A 19,637-nucleotide genomic window follows, 5' to 3' on the forward strand; every position below is an offset into this window, starting at 1 on the left:
GCTGGCAACAAGATGAGCTTAAGCTGGAATGCAAATCACAGTACTACTTCCTCAGTAGACAAAGTTTTACTATGGAAAAAAACAGTCAACTGAACTAAACAGTGTATTCAGTGACATAATTGATTTCATTCTCTCAAAAGCTCCTTATTTCATTGCCAGATGATCATAGTTTGTTGACCTGTACTGTTCTGATCATTGTACTTTGGGAGAAAACAGAGTACATTTTCATAATCACACCTGGAACACCTCTACAATGAGAACTCATTATACGTACTATTTCATTTTGTAAATAGAAAAGAAAGGAGAAAAGCTAAATTTCCAACAAAAAATGTGTAATCTGACATAAAGTAAAAATATTACTCAGGATTCATCTATTGATTGAGTCATTCATTCATTCATTCATTCAAGACTAGTATACGAAGAGAGATATGTAGGACTGTCTCTGCCTTCTTCTAAGAAGGGGATGGGGTAGGTAAGCACCGATTTAAAGAAAAATCATTATAGTAAAATGTGATTATCCTTGATTCCTTTTTGTCTTCCTGTATCAATTCATCAGCAAATCCTTTTGGCTCTTATCTTCAAAATATAACCAGAATTTTTGCTATGTCCTTCCACCCAGGGCAACTGCACTTCACAAGTCCAGAGGATGTCATCTGCATTTTATTGTATTTATTGTACTTATTTATTTATTTGGCTGCATCGGGTCTTGGTTGCAGGATCTTCGTTGTGGTCTTTTGGCATGTGGGATCTTCCGTTGCAGCGTGTGGGCTCTTCACTGTGGTGCACAGGCTTCTTTCTTGTTGTGGCGTGCGGGCTCAGTAGTTGCAGCATGCGGGCTTAGTTGCTCCATGGCGTGTGGGAGCTCAGTTCCTTGACCAGGGATTGAAGCCGTGTCCCCTGCACTGGAAGGTGAGTTCTTGGCTACTGGACCGCCAGGGAAGTCCTGGGGAAGTCATTTCCATGTTGGTCTCCATGAATAGTGTCCTGTTTCCACAGCTCTCCACCCTCTGCACTCCCTCCTCTATCTCCCTAGACCAAGCTACCATCATCTCGTTTAACTTCTTGTTTCTACTCTTGCTCCACCACTCTTTCTTATTCTCCCCACAGCAGCCAGTGTCACTCTACTGCTCAAAAGCCTCCAATGGCTTCTCATCCCAGACAGAAGAACATTGAGTCCTTCCTGTAGCCTGCAAGCACCACCTTATCTGAAGTAGGCGACAAGGTCATTTTATAAAAATGACAGGGGACAGGCTGAGTTGGGGGCAGGAATAGCATGGTGAGCAACTGAAATATTGAGAGGAACAGGAAGGGGAGCTGACAGGTAAAAGGATTCTCAGGGGCCCAGTCCTTTAATACCATTAATTTCTAGTAGTTCCAGTCTGAAATGTGCAGTCTTCTCTAACCATACCATGAGGGTAAGGGTAAATATAAGGGTAGAGAAAAATACATGCTAGTTTTTGCTGCAAATCAAATTCTCCCAATACTTAATGACTTAAAACAGCAAACATTTATTATTTCTCATGATTCTATGTGTCAGCTGGGTGGTTCTTCTGTTCTGGGCCAGCTCAGTTCGATTAAATGGTCTAGGATGGACTTTTTCAAATACCTGATGGTTGGTAGACTTGTTGTTCTGGAAAGATCTCAGCTGGGCCTTGTTATTTCTGCTTCAAATGTCCTCTGGTTCTCCAGCAGGCTAGCTCAGGCTTCTTCACTTAGTGAGCTCAGTGTTCCAGAGAACAGAATGAGCAAAGCCCACATGTTCCTGCATCTTTTAAGCCATTGCTCAAGTCAGAGTTGCTAATGTCCCTTGACTAAAGCAAGAAACACTATCAGGCCCAAAGTCAGTGTGGGAGGGGACAACACAAGGTCATAGATACAGGGAGGAGTGAAAGAACTGGGGGAAATACTACCATGGGAAGGTTAATTACGCATTGAACTAGGCTTAGGGTTTTCTGGGCAGGGTCAGAGAAGGCTAAGGCTGCAAGGAAGTACAGAGTTTTGGTGAAAAAGTATGTTGTTTACATGAACAACCATGGGCTGCAGCTGAGAAGAAAAGGAAATGAGGTCGGGGGTGTTTACAGACTGGGAGAAAATGATGTTACAACAATTTTGGAACCCATTCCAACATGGGCAGGTGCCATTCCCACACCAACAAGCAATTCTTGGGCACCAGCTGGGTGTCCTACAATTTAACTCAAATCTCAGTTCGACAGGTTAACGGCACAGTCTTACAAGACTGCCCACCCTGCTTCAGATGTCAATCACAATTATGCTTACTGGGTTTAGATCTATATTGAAGACGTCTGAAAGAATAAGGAACAACAAAGTGATATAAATTGAACGCATGAAACTTATATGATGTTATAAAGCAATGAAACCTCAATAAAAAATAAAGTTTAAAAAGTGAGAGAAACTGAAAAAGGACGAAATGGAACTTTTAGAAATAAAAAACATAGCAATCAAAATTCAAAAAAATCATTGGATGGATTTAATAGATTAGTCACAGATGGAAAGAAAATTAATAACATGCTACGGACACCTTTCTAGGTTGAGGTACTCATGTTTTTCTGTTCCATTTTATTCTATCTGAATTTTGAAATTCCTAGATGGTTGAGACCCAATAAACTGATTTCACACCTCCCATGCTATCTTTTACTCAATATAATTTAATTAAAACTGATGATTGCACCATTTAATGTAACAGTGTAAGGGAAATACAATTTTATTTTTAAAAAACCTTTCATTACAAGACAAAGTTGAGGACTGAAATTTGTACCTTCGACAAATCCCTTAGGTGCTGGTTTCTCCAGAATAAACTAGATGCAGCTGACTTCATTAACGCCTCCCCTGTGGCTCTTTCACTCTTGGGCAGAAAGAGGAATCAGACTTACCTTAGGTAGAAGGTAAGTTCAGTTTTTGTTTTTGTTTTTTTCCGGTACGCGGGCCTCTCACTGTTGTGGCCTCTCCCGTTGTGGAGCACAGGCTCCGGACGCGCAGGCTCAGCGGCCATGGCTCACGGGCCCAGCTGTTCCGCGGCATGTGGGATCTTCCCGGATCGGGGCACGAACCGGTGTCCCCTGCATCGGCAGGCGGACTCTCAACCACTGCGCCACCAAGGAAGCCCTAAGTTCAGTTTTTAGTCTGACCTGGGGGTCCATAACATTTTCCATTGGGAAATTTTTAAGCTAGTGAAGTGCCACGTATGAAGTAAACTTAGTTAAGGTAACTGTAAGTATAGAATTAATACAGAGTTTATTAGACTCAATATTATATTTGGAAGGACTCATTGATTTCCACTGGTTACTAGTATTCACTAATTTGCAAGGAGACAAGAAAAATAAGGTCTGTGGAATTTTTCATAAAGCTGATTTATTTATTTAAAAGGACTGACTTTTTAGAGGATATGTTTTTTATGTTTATTTGGGGGGTCAAAATATAATTTTTAAATGAAATGAGGCTAATAGAAAATGGAAGTTGTTTTTGCTTTTGTCTCACAGATTGTTGAAATTTTAAAATTGCTGTCATGTTGATTCCCAAAATTATTTTGAAAATTTAGACTGACCCACCAAGTTCAAAAGACTGGGAATATCATCAATGTTGTCTACTATTATTTATTCAGCCAACAAATATTATGAGGGCCCACTATGTGCTAAGAAATGGGCACAAATAAGAAAATGACTGCACTGTATGCCCTCCTGCTTACAGTGAGAAAGGGACACATTGATCTGTAGTTACTAACAAGTTAAGTAGTGTTAGGTCTTCTGGGAACAGGTGTGAGGGAAAGCCTGTTTGGGGAATCAACCTCTTAGTGAAAGAAGAAATGAAGCTGAGCTGTCTTGAACATGCACAGGTATTTGCCTGCTGATGAGGGGAAAAGCAATGGCGGCAAGAGAAAATTTTAAATAGCTCCAGATGGCCAGAGTTGGGGTATCCACTAAAGACTAAGATAAGGAGAGGATGAAAAGGGAGGTAACTCAAGATGAAAGAGGTTTTATAGGCTCAGCTAAGGACTTTGATTTTTTTTAATAATCGTGATAAAAAGACACAACATAAAATTTACCATTTTAACCATTTTTAAGTGTACAGTTCAGTAGTGTTAGGTATATTCACATTGTTGTGAAATAAGAACTTGACTATCCTATAAGCAACTGAGATGAATGGAATGGAAAGATTTTAGGCTAGGACTGGAGATTTAGGAAGATTGTTTTAGAAAGTGAGGGTCATAGGAGGTAAGGGATGTAGGTTAGAAAGACTGGAAGAGATTAAAGGACTCAAAGGCTTGTGGGAGTGATGTGAGTCGGGGTAGGTTTCTGGCTTGGTTGCAGGTTTTTTTGCCAGACGGGAAGTTAGAGAAGGGAACTCAACATACCACTGGCTGAGTACCAAACCTGTATGGGCCAGCTTTCCAGGGACGTCACGCTGGAAGCTAGCAGGCCACATCTAGCCAGAATGTATTTCGTTATCCCCTGCAATTAAAATAAACTTCTCTTGAGAAATTGAAGTATCTGGGAACACTGGAACCATAGTCCGTCAGGGAAAAAATGAGCAGAACTCACTCCAGTAAAACAAACAAACAAACAAAATATCCAACACTTTTATTAATGTATAAGAAACTTACAGAAAAGTACACAAGTAAGTGTACAGTTTGATGGATGTTCACAAAGCGAACGTACTCCACTAACCAGCATCCTTATCAACAAACCTTTCCAATAACCTTACCAGTACCTTAGAACCTTACCAATATCTCAGAAGTTATACATATTTAATCCTAACAATCTTACGAGATAGATCACTCTGCTGCCTCCATTTTAAATACGAGGAAACTGAAGCACAGACAGGTCACAAGGCTAAATACTGAAATTAGCTTATGAACCTAGATCTGCTCTCTGATCTCTAATCCCACGCTGTCGGAGAAGAAACAGGCTTGAAGGTGAGTTCAGCTTTGAATGATGCTGAGTGGGCGTCCTCCCACGGAAACCTACTTCCGGGCGTCGGAGCCAAGGGAACCCCAGGTAACCAAGGAGTCCGCATCTCAGGTTGCCAGCGCCACCGCCTCCGAGCGCAGCCCCCACAGCGAGCGGCCCGCGGCGTGCTGTGCAGACTCCCCCCACTGGAGGGCGCTGTCGCAGCCACGGTCAGACGCGTGCCTCTCTCTCTCTGTTGTCGCGATATTCTTGAGGCCGGAAGAACGTAAGATCGAAGGTCATGTAGACAGCGCGTCCCGCCCCCGTACCCGTAAGATCTCGCGTGAGTATAATTTCCGTCCTTTTGGCTCTCGGAGCAGCACCATGGCGGTCGGAAAGAACAAGCGCCTTACGAAAGGCGGTAAAAAGGGAGCCAAGAAGAAAGTGTAAGTGGTAACTATCGTGCCCCCCCGCTTTTGGGGCTCCTACTGGAGTCGGCGGGCGGTTTCTCAGTCGTGGTGTGGGCTGGATGGCGAGGATGCTAGTTGGATTGCGCGGGCCGTGCCGGGTTGGTAAATTCCGAACCGCGGCCTAGCGGATCCGGGTGCTGCTCTCCTGTGGACCCGTTGCTTCCCCCTGGCCTTGTGGGCCTTATGCGCGCCCCTTTTGAGTCGGATTGCTGCCGTGACTAGGGACTGGCGTGTTCCGTTTTGTGAGCTCACGGGCCTTGTAAGTTCCTCGGGTAATGCCCTTCCAAGAGCTGGAGTTGTGAAAGGCACTTTTTTTGTCCACCCGGGACCTCGCGTCCTTCCCCTGCTTGGGCCGGGTGGAACTGGGCGCTCCTGATAGCTTGAGGCCGTAAGGAGCCCGGGTTACCAATATGTGTCTTAACGTACCAGTAAAGTTGAAGAGACGTGCATGTTGTTTGGAGTCAGTGTTGCCGGTGTAGTGGAAGCACCGATGGATGGGTGGGTGGGGTGGGAGTGTATATGTTCGTGGCATAATTTACCACAGTGTCAGGCCTGCACAGTGAAATAGACATGGTGGGAAGAACTAGGTTTTACATATGCGCCCCTCACCTAACTGAGAGGAATAGTTTACACCAGTGTCTGCATGTCAGTTAGCCTTTTAGAGTAATTGGAATGAGGGAAGTTAAAAAAAAAATGTGATCTGCGATAAAATTTAAGCATGTTTTTAAATCCAGGGTTGACCCATTTTCTAAGAAAGATTGGTATGATGTGAAAGCACCAGCTATGTTCAATATAAGAAATATTGGGAAAACACTAGTCACGAGAACTCAAGGAACCAGTGAGTATATTCTTCTTCGTTTGTATTTTTCTTAAACTGAGACATGTATGTATCTTGGTCTGCTTTTCGTTGTGTGGTGGGATACATTAAGGAAGTGTCAGCTCTTGGTGGCAGCTTTGGGCCCTTTGGGGCTTGTTTTTAGTGCAGCACTTGTAGAAGCAAGATGGCACTTTGAGAATTACCAATGAAATGTGCATGGGTAGTTTTGAGGTCCTAATGAGCCCTGTCAGTAAGTCGTTGGTGTCCATATGGATTTAGTTGACAGAAGTTAAGGTCTTTATAATTTATCATTAGGTTTCTAAACTTAATGCTTGAATATTAACTTGACTTTGCTTATGTGGTTCCTAACATTAACAATTGATTCTTGTTTTATAGAAATCGCATCTGATGGCCTCAAGGGTCGTGTGTTTGAAGTGAGCCTTGCTGATCTGCAGAATGATGAAGTTGCATTTAGAAAATTCAAGCTTATTACTGAGGATGTTCAGGGCAAAAACTGCCTGACTAATTTCCATGGCATGGATCTTACCCGTGACAAAATGTGCTCCATGGTCAAAAAATGGCAGGTGAGAATAAAAGTTCTCTAAAGTGCATGGTGCTGTGCCGTGCATGACCAGAGATGTCATGATTTAATGTCAGGAAAGGAGCGTGTTGTGCATTTGAGGTTTAGATTTCATTTTAAGCCCTTGCTGTTTTCTTGCTGTTATTAAGTGTGCGGTCTTGGATTGGCACTGTTGAACTTGAGCAACAGTAGTGAGGCTGTTTAAATTAAATTTAGTTATTTGTTTAAATTGAGTTCAAGATTTATTATTGGATTATCAGGGTTTTTTTGCTGCATGGATTAGTGGCTGGTTCAAGAACATTTAGGTGCAGGTTTGCAGTTTTAGCTTTGCCTGTCTTCAGAATACCTTTGGACATCAGAATCTAGTGAATTTTATAGTGAAAGGATGGATTGGGCTAGTTTTGATTATCTATTGTGCTATAATAGGAGTGTGAGACTGAAATTTTGTCTCTTTTTCCCAGTTATGTTCTCTTTGGAAAGTAACTTAAAGCTTGTTAAGCCTTGGTTTCTTGATCTGTAAATTGTAGGTAAGAATATTAGCTCATGGAGCTTCCCTGGTGGAGCAGTAGTTAAGAATCCACCTGCCAATATAGGGGACCGGGTTTGAGCCCTGGACCAGGAAGATTCCACATGCCATGGAGCAACTAAGCCCGTGTGCCACAACTACTGAGCCTGCGCTCTAGGGCCCTCGAGCCACAACTACTGAAGCCCGCGTGCCTAGAGCCTGTGCTCTGCAACAAGAGAAGCCACCTCAGCGAGAAGCCCGCGCACCACAACGAAGAGTAGCCCTCGCTCGCCACAACTAGAGAAAGCCCGCGCGCAGCAGTGAAGACACAGCTCAGCCAAAAAAAAAAAAGAATATTAGCTCATGGAATTATGAGGATGAAATAAAAGATCCATGTAAACATGCTTAGTACAGAGCTTGACACAGCATTTAGTACCCATTGGTTTAACTACAGGAAATGATGGTTCAGATGTGTCTGGCTAACCATCACATTTGGGGATGTTTTTGTGTGGGGAGGAATGACGACAAAATGTTGCGGTCTCGTATGATATGATTATTCTGTTACATTTATTTCTGATACTCTCCTAAGGTTTTATAGTTGCATTTCTGGAAATATTTTAAGGTCCTTTCACTATGATTGTATTGTATTCATTTTTTAGACTAAGATAAAGTTAACAAAATGCAAAGAAGGCAATTCAGTTTTTGTTGGTACCTAATTTTTTTTTTTGTGGTACGCGGGCCTCACTGTTGTGGCCTTTCCCGTTGTGGAGCACAGGCTCCGGACGCGCAGGCTCAGCGGCCATGGCTCACGGGCCCAGCCGCTCCGTGGCATGTGGGATCTTCCCGGACCAGGGCACGAACCCGTGTCCCCTGCATTGGCAGGTGGACTCTCAACCACTGCGCCACCAGGGAAGCCCTAGTTTTTGTTTCTTGAATTTAGGTAGTAGTAAGACTAATGATGGATTTTTAAAAATTATAGTTGTGAAATTGAATATTTAATCCTCAGTGTGGCTTTAGTTTGGAACATAAAGGACATTTTAAAACGTATGTATTTAGTGTTATTACAAAATTTCAACTATTCAGAGCACATTTTTTTAAATGGAATAGGTTTAGATGTTGGTATTGTAGAGTCCCTTCAAACCTATTTTTCTCTTCCTTGCAGAGTTAAAGAATTGATTGGGGGAGGAGCAGGTTGTTAAAGGCTGGCATGTGTCTGTAAAAGGCATGTATATGTGAAAGGGGGTGTTGCTGTGGGGAGATAGTGATAATGAGATAGAGAAGTTACCTAGAGGGGAGGGGCGAAGACAGCTGAGAGGACTCCGTACTTATTTAATTAGATATGGAGGATAGTAAGAATTTGGGGTAATTGTTGGTAAGTTCACTTCAAGGAGGTTAACTCTGTAAATTAGTCATTTATGTTACACTTAATATTGTGTAATGAGTACTTGGCCTCCACTTAAAAAAATTTTTTTTTTTTAATTTATTATTTTTGACTGTGTTGGGTCTTCATTGCTGTATGCGGGCTTTCTCTAGTTGCGGTAAGAGGGGGCTACTCTTAGGTGTGGTGCGCGGGCTTCTCATTGCGGTGGCTTCTCTTGTGGAGCACGAGCTCTAGGTGCGCGGGCTTCAGTAGTTGTGGCATGTGGGCTCTAGAGTGTGGCCTCAGTTGTGCCTCGCAGGCTCTAGAGCGCAGGCTCAGTAGTTGTGGTGCACGGGCTTAGTTGCTCTGCGGCGCGTGGGATCTTCCCAGACCAGGGCTTGAACCTGTGTCCCCTGAATTGGCAGGCGGATTCTTAACACGGCGCCACCAGGGAAGCCCCACTTTTCTTTAAATTAGATTTGAGAGGTAAAAATAGATAACATTAAAACCTGGCGCATCTTTTTTTCACTAGACCATGATTGAAGCTCACGTTGATGTCAAGACTACCGATGGTTATTTGCTTCGTCTCTTCTGTGTGGGTTTTACTAAAAAACGCAACAATCAGATTCGGAAGACCTCTTATGCCCAGCACCAGCAGGTCCGCCAGATCCGCAAGAAGATGATGGAAATCATGACCCGAGAGGTGCAGACAAATGACTTGAAAGAGGTGGTCAATAAATTGTAAGTATTTTCCCTCACAACACAACCCTCAGATGAGACAAGGTGGGGTCAGACCTATGTTTAATTCTATCTGTGAAACCGTCTGTCTGCATCTCTTGAAATGAAAGCATATTAAGTGTTCAGTAAATGTTATTTGTTGGTTTATTTATCCTTTTTTTGGATGAAGCTCTCTCCTGGCAGTGAGACTTGAAGCCCAGGACTTGCCTTTGCCTTAGAAAAGGCATTGAATAGATAAACCCTTCACAATCAGTAACGTATGGGAATAAGTGATGATAAAATGTTTCGGTCCCAGATGATGTCCGATGATAAAACTGTTAACATTTTTCTGATGTTCCCATGCAGTTGGCTAAGAGGGGTGTATGAAAAAGGCATAAGGCTTGGACTCAGAAGGCTCAAGTGCTAATTTTGCTATTAACTAGCTGTATAATTCAGATCATTTAACCTTCACCTATGAAAGGGCAATAACAGAATGAGGATTACTGTGGATTAAATGAAGTGTAGGTTTATTCTAATTTATCACTACTGGTTTGCAGGATTCCAGACAGCATTGGAAAAGACATAGAAAAGGCCTGCCAATCTATTTATCCACTCCATGATGTCTTTGTTAGAAAAGTAAAAATGCTGAAGAAGCCCAAGTTTGAATGTAAGTGAGAAACCACAGGATTCCTGAAAGAAAAAATTGTGTGAACAAATACATTGTTTGGTGGTTTTATGTTGTTGTTTTGAGGCCAGGTGATGGCACTTTTTTTTGTCTTGCCTACATAGTATTGAAGATAACTGTTTCAAGATACGGTACGCTATAACTAACAAAATTTCTTCTTCCTTTTAGTGGGAAAACTCATGGAGCTACATGGTGAAGGTAGTAGTTCTGGAAAAGCTACTGGGGACGAGACAGGTGCTAAAGTTGAACGAGCTGATGGATATGAGCCACCAGTCCAGGAATCTGTTTAAAAATCAGACTTTTAATGGTGACAAATAAAAGACCTCATTTGTGATACTTAATTTCTGATCACTCTTTTTAAATAATCTGACAATAGTCAGGTGTTCTGATTTGATAGTAATGTGGTGAATTTTTCTGACCTTTTGTGTGGATTTTATTCACTGCTCTTAGTTACTAAGTAGCTGAGAAAGGGTAGTGATCTGTTTTCATCTGGAATGGTTTGGACGTGTTAGAGATGGTGAATAAAAGGAAACACTTCCTTACATGGGTTAAGGTTTTTTTTTGGCTGCGTTGGGTCTTCATTGCTGCACGTGGGCTTTTCTGTGGTTGCAGCGAGCGGGGGCTACTCTTCGTTGCAGTGCATGGGCTTCTCATTGCAGTGGCTTCTCTTGTTGTGGAGCATGGGCTCTAGGGCACGGGCTTCAGTAGTTGTGGCGCATGGGCTTGGTTGCTCCACGGCATGTGGGATCTTCCCAGACCAGAGCTGGAACCTGTGTCCCCTGCATTGGCAGGCAGATTCTTAAACCACTGCACCACCATGGAAGCCCTGAGTTAAGTTTTTAAGGTGGTTCTCACATCATCTAGAAGGTTTGTTAAAACATTGCAGGGCCCTGCCCGTGGAGTTTCTGATTTAGTAGTTTTAGGGTGAGCTCTGAAATTTTGCATTTTTAACAAATTTTCAGGTGATGCTGGTGGTCAGGGACCATGCTTTGTGAACCACTGTGCTAGACTGATAGCATAGTAGAAACGGAAGAGCTCATTGGCATTTGGGTTTTTGGGTTTTTTGGGGGGGGGGCGTTAAAAATCTAAATGCTCTCTTTCCTCTAGCAGTAAATGCCCCACTGTATCCCTTAATGGTCAAGCTGAAGTTGGCTAGAGAGAGAGAGAAATTGGTTATTGGTCTCCTATTAAGTGGGCATTTAATGCTGCCCACTATCCAGTATTTCCTCCTAGTCGGTCACCCATTCTGTTCTATACCTCTCTTCCCAAACCTCCAACTTTCTCATTCTCAGTTCAGCTGATGACCTTGCTTCTTGAGAACGGATGACAAGAGAACCTCATCAATGCCTATTATTTCTACCCTGCCATCTGTGCATGTGTTTCTCACTTTTTCTGCCTTCCCTCTTGTAACTGGGTGAATTATGCAAGGACAAGCATCAGATTCCACCTTCTCTTGCCTAGTCAAGTTCTTGGCTCCACCAATTGTCACCTTTATCAATATTTCTTCTACAAGTTCTATCAGCATACAGAAATCCTCTGCCCTTCCAGATATCCCCCTATTCAAATCCCTTATAGCAAAGTTCAAAAGAGTTAACCATATTTCTTGTATTTAATTTTACTTTTCTTGAATCTGCTGCAACCAGTCTAAGGAAACTGTTGCCGTCAAGATTACCAGATGTCATTGCTAAGTCCAGTGGTTCATTCTTGGCCTTCATTTTACTTGGTCTCCATTAGTGACATTTGACAGTCGATTTTCCCTGTGTTTAACTGTCTTCTGGAATTGCACCTCGGTTTTTCCTCCCATGTTGCTGGCTACTCTCCTTTGCTAGTTTGTTTCAGGCCTTAGTGTTGGAGAGCCCTAGGGCTTAGTCCCTGGACGTTTGCCAAATACTCTTTCTAGGTATTCTTACTCAATCTCTTGGTTTTAAATAAACTGTCAGATTTTTACTTCTAATCTGTACCTTTCTTTGAACTCCAGGTTTGCCTATCCAACTCCCTACTTGATATCTTCATCGGATGTCAGTGAGGCATTTAACATGTTTGAAATGGTGTTCCTGAGCTCAACAATTTTACCCACCCTTCTGTTTTAGACCAGAGTCCTCTGTGGTCATCCTTGACCATTCACAGTTCATTCAAAATATATCTGAAAACTAACCAGTTCTTACTACCTCTGTTGCTATCACTTTGGAGCAAGTCATTACCAACCTGGATTTTTATTGCTTACCTGGTCTCCCTGTGTCATCGTGTCCCTGTCTGTCCCCCTGCCCACACACTTTGTGGAAGTTTATTTTAGATGGTCAGTTCACCCAAAAGGTCTCATGTGATCTTGCCTCTGACCTGTCTCTTACTACCACTTCCCTTGCTCTTCTAGCCAGACTGTCCTGGACAAGCTAGGAACATTCTTACTGTAGGGCTCTGGCACTTGTTCTTCCTGTGCTTGGAACACTCTTCACTTAGATGGCCACAGTGCTTGCTCTTTTACCTAAGTCAGACCCTGCTGATCGGTTCATTTTATTAAAAACCCTGTCCTTCAGTCCTTGTTTTCCCTGTTATTTTTTTTCCTATAGTTTCACTTGTGGCTACTAGAAAAATTCCATGTGGAGAGGTTTTTTCTTTTATTTTTTGGTCCAGCTCACTGATGACAGGGGCTTCCTTTTCAGGGTAGAAAGAAGTTGGGTCAATAGCGTGGTTGTTGAGGGTGGGGACCAGGAATTGAGTTACATAAGTGGTGGTTTTCTTGATGGGGGACATCATTTAGTCAGATGATGCTGCGAGTCAAGCTCCCATCTGCTACATCTCTGAATAGGGCTTGGCATGGTTCTCTTTTAGAAGGGTTCATTTGAAAATGCTTCCAAAAAGAATGTTTCCTTTTTTAAAAATGGTTTGGCTTGTTTGATGATTGATATAATCAAGTTACTTTCTTATAGGCCAACTTGAGGGAGTTTGAACATCCATCTAATAAAAAATACTATAAGAGGTAATTCTTAAGTTTCCCATTTAATATCTTACATACTTAATACATAGATATTAACAGGTGGCTTTTCTCTACTTGATTCTTTCCACCCAGAGCAATTTATCTTGGTCTTTCACAGGAAAATTTCTGTAACCAGGGATACAAATTTTGAGTCTTTTGAAAATGTTATTGAAGACCTTTATGTTAAGGTATGACTGAAATAGGTAGCAAAACTAACACTTGATTTGAAATCGGCTTTTGCTTCTTTAATGTGTACATTTCAGCAGCACCACTAATTTGAGAGTGCTCATGTGGGGAGAAGAGATACTAGGGGGAGTATCCTAGATTATTAGGGTGAGCCTAATGTATTATACAAGTTCTTAAAGCTGGAAGTGTGAGGCCGAAGAGGAGGTTGGGATAATGCGATGTGAAGACTGCCCGATGTTGCTGGCTTTGAGGATGGAGAAAGGGCCAGGGGCCAAGGGAAGTGAGTGGCCTCTTAAAGCTGGAAAATGCAAAGAAGTTCTCAGTGACATGTTGACTGACAGAATGTCCCATCATTATCCCATACTGCATGCGTAAGTCTCAAAATAACACCACCACCAATATAATTACTGAGAACAGTTTTAAAACTTTTTGGCATATGGCCCACTACATTTTTACAGTATTGTGTTAACACTGCTTGAGCACATGGCCAGAACTTACATTCTCCTTCTTAGCCCTTGTGTAGTCTCTGTGCTACAAGTATATGTTCTTAATGCCCACTTCCAGTCCTTAAGTTCTGTGCTCTAGTTTTTTTGGTTGAAGCTTGTTCTCTGGTTGATTGCTCAGGAAGTTCATTTTCTGAGTTCTTGTATGTTGAATACAGTTGGTTATTTGCTTTATATCTGAAAGTCACTTTTACTGGATCTAAAATCCTCAGTTCGCTCTTTGAGCACCTTAAGTATACCACTCCTATTTCCTTCTGGCAATAAAGAACTGCTAATGGAAGTCTGAGGATAATTAATTTTCCTTCCCTTACAAGTCACTTTCTGGTTTTGGCTAAAAGCCCAAAGAATTTTTTGTTTCTTTAAAATCGAGTAATTTTATAAAATGGGTTTTGGTAATAGTCTTGATTGAATAGTCTCAGGTATGCAGTACAGGCATACCTTGGAAATACTGTGGGTTTGGTTCCAGGCCACCTCAATAAGTGAATATCACAGCAGAGTGAGTTCTGGGAATTTTTTTGGTTTCCCAGTGCATATAAGAGTTGTGTTTACCCTATACTGTGGTCCATTAAGTGTGCAATAGCATTGTCTTAAAATGTATATAACTTAATTTAAAAATACTTTATTGCTAAAAAATGCTAACCATCATATGAATCTTCAGTGAATCATCTTTTTGCTGGCAGAGGGTTTGAAATATTGCAAGAATTGCCAAAATGTGACACAGACGGGAAATGAGCAAATGCTGTTGGAAAAATGACACCAGTGGAACTGCTTGATGCAAAGCGTAGTCAAACCAAGGAATGTCTGTACACTCTTTATGTATAGTTTCAAAAAAAAACTGTTTTGGGGGGGGTAAAATTTTCCTAAATTACAGTTATTGGCATTTGTTCTGTTTACTTGACTTTTTTTTTTTTTTAAATTATTTTTGGCTGAGTTGGGTCTTCATTGCTGCGTGCAGGCTTTCTCTAATTGCGGCCAGCGGGGGCTACTCTTTGTTGCAGTGCACGGGCTTCTTATTGCGGTGGATTCTCTTGTTGCGGAGCACGGGCTCTAGGCACTCGGACTTCAGTAGTTGTGGTTCACGGGCTCTAGAGCGCAGGCTCAGTAGTTGTGGCTCACGGGCTTAGCTGCTCTGCGGCATGTAGGATCTTCCCGGCCAGGGATCGAACCCACGTCCCCTGCATTGGGAGGCGGACTGTCAACCACTGCGCCACCAGGGAAGTCCCTCTTGACTTGTTTTTAACAGGACCTTTGCCTATAATCTTCTGGCAGCTGTTGTAGTCCCTAACCATCCATGGTGATAAACTCCTTGGGATGTATCTCTGTAAGACACATTGGCCAGTTACTGCTCATGGAATAAATTTGGCCAGTTTCTGTTTTTGAATGGCTTGCAAACTAAGAATGGCCTTTCAATTTTTATATGGCTGAAAAAAGTTAAAATATTTCATTACATGTGAAGATTATATGAAATTCACATTCCGGTATCCACAAGAAAGTTTTATTGGAAGACAGCCACATTCATTCATCTTCATGTATTGTCAGTTGCTGCTTTTTGCACTACAGTGGCAGAGTTGAGTAGTTGTGACAGACCATATGTGGTACCCTCATCACTTTGCACTACACTGCAAATCGCAGTGACTTAACTCCACGTTTTGAGTGCCACATCTATGACCTGTGTAAGAAAATATCCTCAAAGATGTAATACATAAAATCTCATTACACATAAGCATTAACAGGTGAATCAGTTTTTTTCTCGCATGTACAGATGAATCTTTAAAAAAATAGCACTTCAAATAAATTAAAAGGGACAACCATCAAGTGTTCAAATTGTGAAGAAATAGTTGAAAACCTAGACTCCAAGCTGCCAGGTGAATTGATTTAATGATGGAGGATCCCTAACTTTGAACCCTAATTAGGTGAAATGTTATACTCTTCCCCAAAAGAAAGGTCTGTATTATAGAAAAAAATTTACTCAATAATCATCATAGTTTGACTTCATTAATAGAAATTTTATAGAGATTTGTTTCCTCTCTTTATGCTTACGTAATATCCTCAATTTTGCCTCTTGGCCGTTTACAGAAAAAGCTTACTGGCACATGCTGTAAATAAGGAAATAAAGCATTCAAATCCCATGGATAGGGTTTCAGCAAAACTCACAATGAAGAAAAAGTTATTTTATTTATAAAATAAATATTTTATGAGTATTTATGTATGTGTGAGGTTCTCTGGGCCAGTCCAGTGTACTATTACACTTCCATTGCTAAACGTGAGATTGACTGAAAGGAGGCCTGACTCCTTGTTGGATGCTTTGGGTATTGGAGACCTTCCTGGTCAAGTAAAAATAGTGTTTTCTGGAATGCGCCAGCCTCAGAAACTCTTGGAAAACTGTCTCCCACCCCATTACCTGAAGCATAGCTGCTGCCTCAAAGGGACCCTCACTTCACAGAGACCCTTAAGTACCTGGACCTGAATCACCAGTGGCTCAGCTAAGTTAAAAGCTAATGGTATCCACTGTGCTGCTGTGGCTGTCCAACCTCAACGCCAGCTATACAGAGCTAAAGTGAATGTGGTTGGTCACTGCTCAGTGAGCTGAACTCAGGGGTGTTCTCGTAGGTCTGGTCATGAACAGTCACCTTTGCTGACTCTTGGGCCTGCCACTTCCAAGACTATTCAGGCAGATTAAAACACCCCTTTTAGAGGCCGTATGTTGTGGGAACAAATTGTGGCTGCTGGTTGGACCATCTGGGTCACTGATGTAGATGCCTGTGGTAAAGGCCAGTTCTCTGATATGACCTAGTAAAATCAAGGTGCTTATCAAGCCTGCACCACCCAGACTGCCCTCACACATGACTACATGTCCACCATCATGGGCTGTGCACACAGTAAAGAACTCTTTCTCATGCATGGCAGACTTGTGACTCCTGCCAAAAGTCAGCCCATTTGTCTTGAGGTAGTTGAGGCCATATCACATAGACTGACTAGTGATGGACTAACTACACCGGTCCTTTGGTCACCTTTCAGGGTGGCTGATGGTGCCTCAGCACTGTTGACACACTTTTAGGTTACAATGTTGCTGTCCCAGTCAGATCAACTGACTGTGGCCACACAACTGCAGCCCTTCAAGCTAGTATGTCATATGTGTCATGTTCTTACTTTTCCGGACCACTTGCAATCTAGCAATGTAGCACTTCTTGTTACAAAGGCCACCTGGCAATGAGCCCATAGGGTATTTGATGGCTATTTCACAGCTGCCTACCATCCACAGATATCTAGCACTCTTGAGCTTTAAAAAGGTTTCTGACTCTGTCACCCTCACCTCCTGTACTACATACCTTACTGGGTCACAGAATATGGCAATCCCCCAAAAAGGATCATCTCATCTTGGCTGCCTCCAGGATGATAATCAGGACAGAAGGTCTAGGTCAAAGTAGGGATAACTGGAGAAAATATGAAATTATAGGTACAGATTTTGTGGCAGTGGAGGGAAGACAACCATGGCACCTGGGAAGAAAACAACTTAGATCCCAGGGAAGGGGAACAATTAATGCACTCTTTCACCCCTAGGTCATCAGTTCTCAACCTTGGGCCTATTGGTATTTTAGGCTGGATAATTCATAGTTGTGAGGGACTGTCCTGTGCATTTTGGGACATTTTGCAGTATCGCTGGCCTCAACCCACTAGATGCCAGTAGCACCTTTCTCCAAGTTGTGACAAAAATGTTTTCAGACATTGCCAAATGTCCCCCATGGGGCAAAATTTCCCCCAGTTGAGAACCACTACTTTTCATCTAAAACTGCTACCTGAATCAAGTGGCAGTTGCAGCTAACAGTCTTACTTGCTACTGACTTGTCATTTCTGTCCATGTGCTATGTAAACAGGAAAATTCATATAGACATGGTTGGTCCTGAACTATTCTGCTGTGCCTGGTGCCATCAACAGCAGCTTCCAAATGCAAATGAGTACAAATGTACAAACAGAACAACACGATCTTGATTCAGTCTGGCTGATCACGGGCTTTTTTAAAACAATTTGAAATATAGTTGATATGCTAGTTTCAGGAGCATTACATAGTGATTTGACATTTGCATATATTATGAAACAATCACCACAATAAGTTACTAAACTATTCCGAAAGTTATTACAATACTGACCATATTCCTTATGCTGTATGTTATATCCTCATGGCTTATTTACTTTATAACTGGAGGTTTGTACCCCTTAGTCCCCTTCACCTATTCTGCTCCCCACTCCCCGGCAACCACAGAAAACTAGTTCTCTGTATCTAAGTCTTTTTGTTGTTTGTTTCTTAGATTACACTTACAAGTGAGATCATATATTTATCTCTGTCTGACTTATTTCACTTAGCATAATACCCTCTAAATCCATCCATGTTGTCACAAATAGCAAGATTTTTTTGATGTCTAAGTAATATTCCATTGTATGTATATACCACATCTTTATCCATTCACCTATTGTAAAAATGCAGTGAACACTGGTGCACATATCTTTTCAAATTAGTAAATACCCAGAAGTGAAATTGCTGGATCATATGCTAGTTCTGTCTTCAGTTTTTTGAGGAAACTTCATACTGTTTTCATAGTCACTGCACCAATTGACAATCCCACCAGCAATGCATAAGGGTTTCTTTTTCTCCATATCCCAGATACTTGTTATTTGTTGTTTTTTTTGATGATAGCCATTCTGACAGGTGTGAAGTGTGGTTTTGATATGCATTTCCCTGACAGTGATGTTAAGCAATTTTTCATGTGTCTGTTGGCCATCTGTATGTCTTCTTTGGAAAAATGTCTATTCAGATCCTCTGCCCATTTAAAAATTGGCTTTTTCTTTTTTTTTTTAAATGTTGAGTTGTATGAGTTCTGTGTATATTTTGGATATTAACCCCTTATTGAATATATTATTTGCAAATATACTTTCCCATTCAGTAGGCTGGCTTTTTGTTTTGTTGATGATTTCCTCTGCTGTGCAAAAGCTTTTTAGTTTGATGTTGTCCCATTTGTTTATTTTGGCCTTCACTTCCCTTGCCTGAGAAGACAGATCCAAAAAAATATTGCTAAGACCAATGTCAAAGAGCATACTGCCTATGTTTTCTTCTAAGAGGAGTTTTATGGTTTCAGGTCTTATATTTAGGTCTTTAATCCATTTTGAATTTATTTTTGTATATGGTGTGAGGAAGTAGTCCAGTTTGATTCTTTTGTATGTAGCTGTCCAGTTTTCCTGACACTATTATTGAAGAGGCTGTCTTTTCCCTATTGTATATTCTTGCCTCCTTTGTCATAGACTAATTGCCCATTTAAGTGTGGGTTTACTTCTGGGCTCTCTATTCTGTTCCATTGATCTATGTGTCTGTTTTTGTGCCAGTACCATACTGTTTTAATGACTGTAGCTTTGTAATTAGTTTGAAATCAGGGAGTGTGATACCTCCAGCTTTGTCCTTTCTCTAGATTGCTTTGACTATTCAGGGTCTTTTGTGTTTCTATACAGATTTTAGAATTATTTGTTTTAGCTCTGTGAAAAATGCCTTTGGTATTTTGATAGGGATTGCACTGAATCTGTAGATTGTCTTGGGTTGTATGGTCATTTTAACAATATGAATTCTTCCAATCCATGAGCATGGTGTACCTTTTAATTTGTTTGTGTTGTCATTTTCTTTCATCAGTGTCTTATAGTTTTCAGAGTATAAGTCTTTTACTTCTTTGGTTAGATTTATTCCTAGATAATTTATTTCTTTTGATGTAATTGTAAATGGGATTGTTTTCTTAACTTCTCTTTCTGGTAGTTCATTATTCATGTATAGAAATGCAACAGATTTCTGTATATTAATTTTGTATCTTGCAGCTTTACTGAATTTATTAGTTCTAACACATTTTTGGTTGCATCTTTATGATTTTCCATATAGAATCATGTCACCTGCAAACAGT

General features: G+C 41.4%; 1 protein-coding gene and 2 non-coding genes across 3 annotated transcripts; all 3 read left to right on the forward strand.

The window, feature by feature from the left end:
• The first annotated feature begins 5,192 nt into the window (after window positions 1–5,192).
• Window positions 5,193–10,379, forward strand: RPS3A (ribosomal protein S3A). The gene is made up of 6 exons (XM_049709121.1): window positions 5,193–5,350; window positions 6,109–6,212; window positions 6,588–6,775; window positions 9,169–9,377; window positions 9,911–10,020; window positions 10,207–10,379. The coding sequence occupies exons 1-6, from the start codon at window positions 5,289–5,291 to the stop codon at window positions 10,326–10,328; spliced, it is 795 nt and encodes a 264-aa protein (XP_049565078.1). The 5' UTR covers window positions 5,193–5,288; the 3' UTR covers window positions 10,329–10,379.
• On the forward strand, window positions 7,791–7,857 carry LOC117196225 (small nucleolar RNA SNORD73). The gene has a single exon (XR_004476305.1). It is a non-coding gene; the product is annotated as a small nucleolar RNA SNORD73 (small nucleolar RNA).
• On the forward strand, window positions 9,639–9,710 carry LOC117196224 (small nucleolar RNA SNORD73). Its single transcript, XR_004476304.1, has one exon. It is a non-coding gene; the product is annotated as a small nucleolar RNA SNORD73 (small nucleolar RNA).
• Window positions 10,380–19,637: the final 9,258 nt, after the last annotated feature.

This window comes from Orcinus orca, chromosome 4, assembly GCF_937001465.1.
Source record: "Orcinus orca chromosome 4, mOrcOrc1.1, whole genome shotgun sequence".
NCBI lineage: Eukaryota > Metazoa > Chordata > Mammalia > Artiodactyla > Delphinidae > Orcinus > Orcinus orca.

Coding starts and splice junctions, on each gene's coding strand:
- RPS3A (XM_049709121.1), top strand. CDS start 5,289: ATGGCGGTCGGAAAGAACAAGCGCCTTACGAAAGGCGGTAAAAAGGGA. Junction 5,351..6,108: donor AAGGGAGCCAAGAAGAAAGT/GTAAGTGGTAAC, acceptor TTTTAAATCCAG/GGTTGACCCATTTTCTAAGA. Junction 6,213..6,587: donor CACGAGAACTCAAGGAACCA/GTGAGTATATTC, acceptor CTTGTTTTATAG/AAATCGCATCTGATGGCCTC.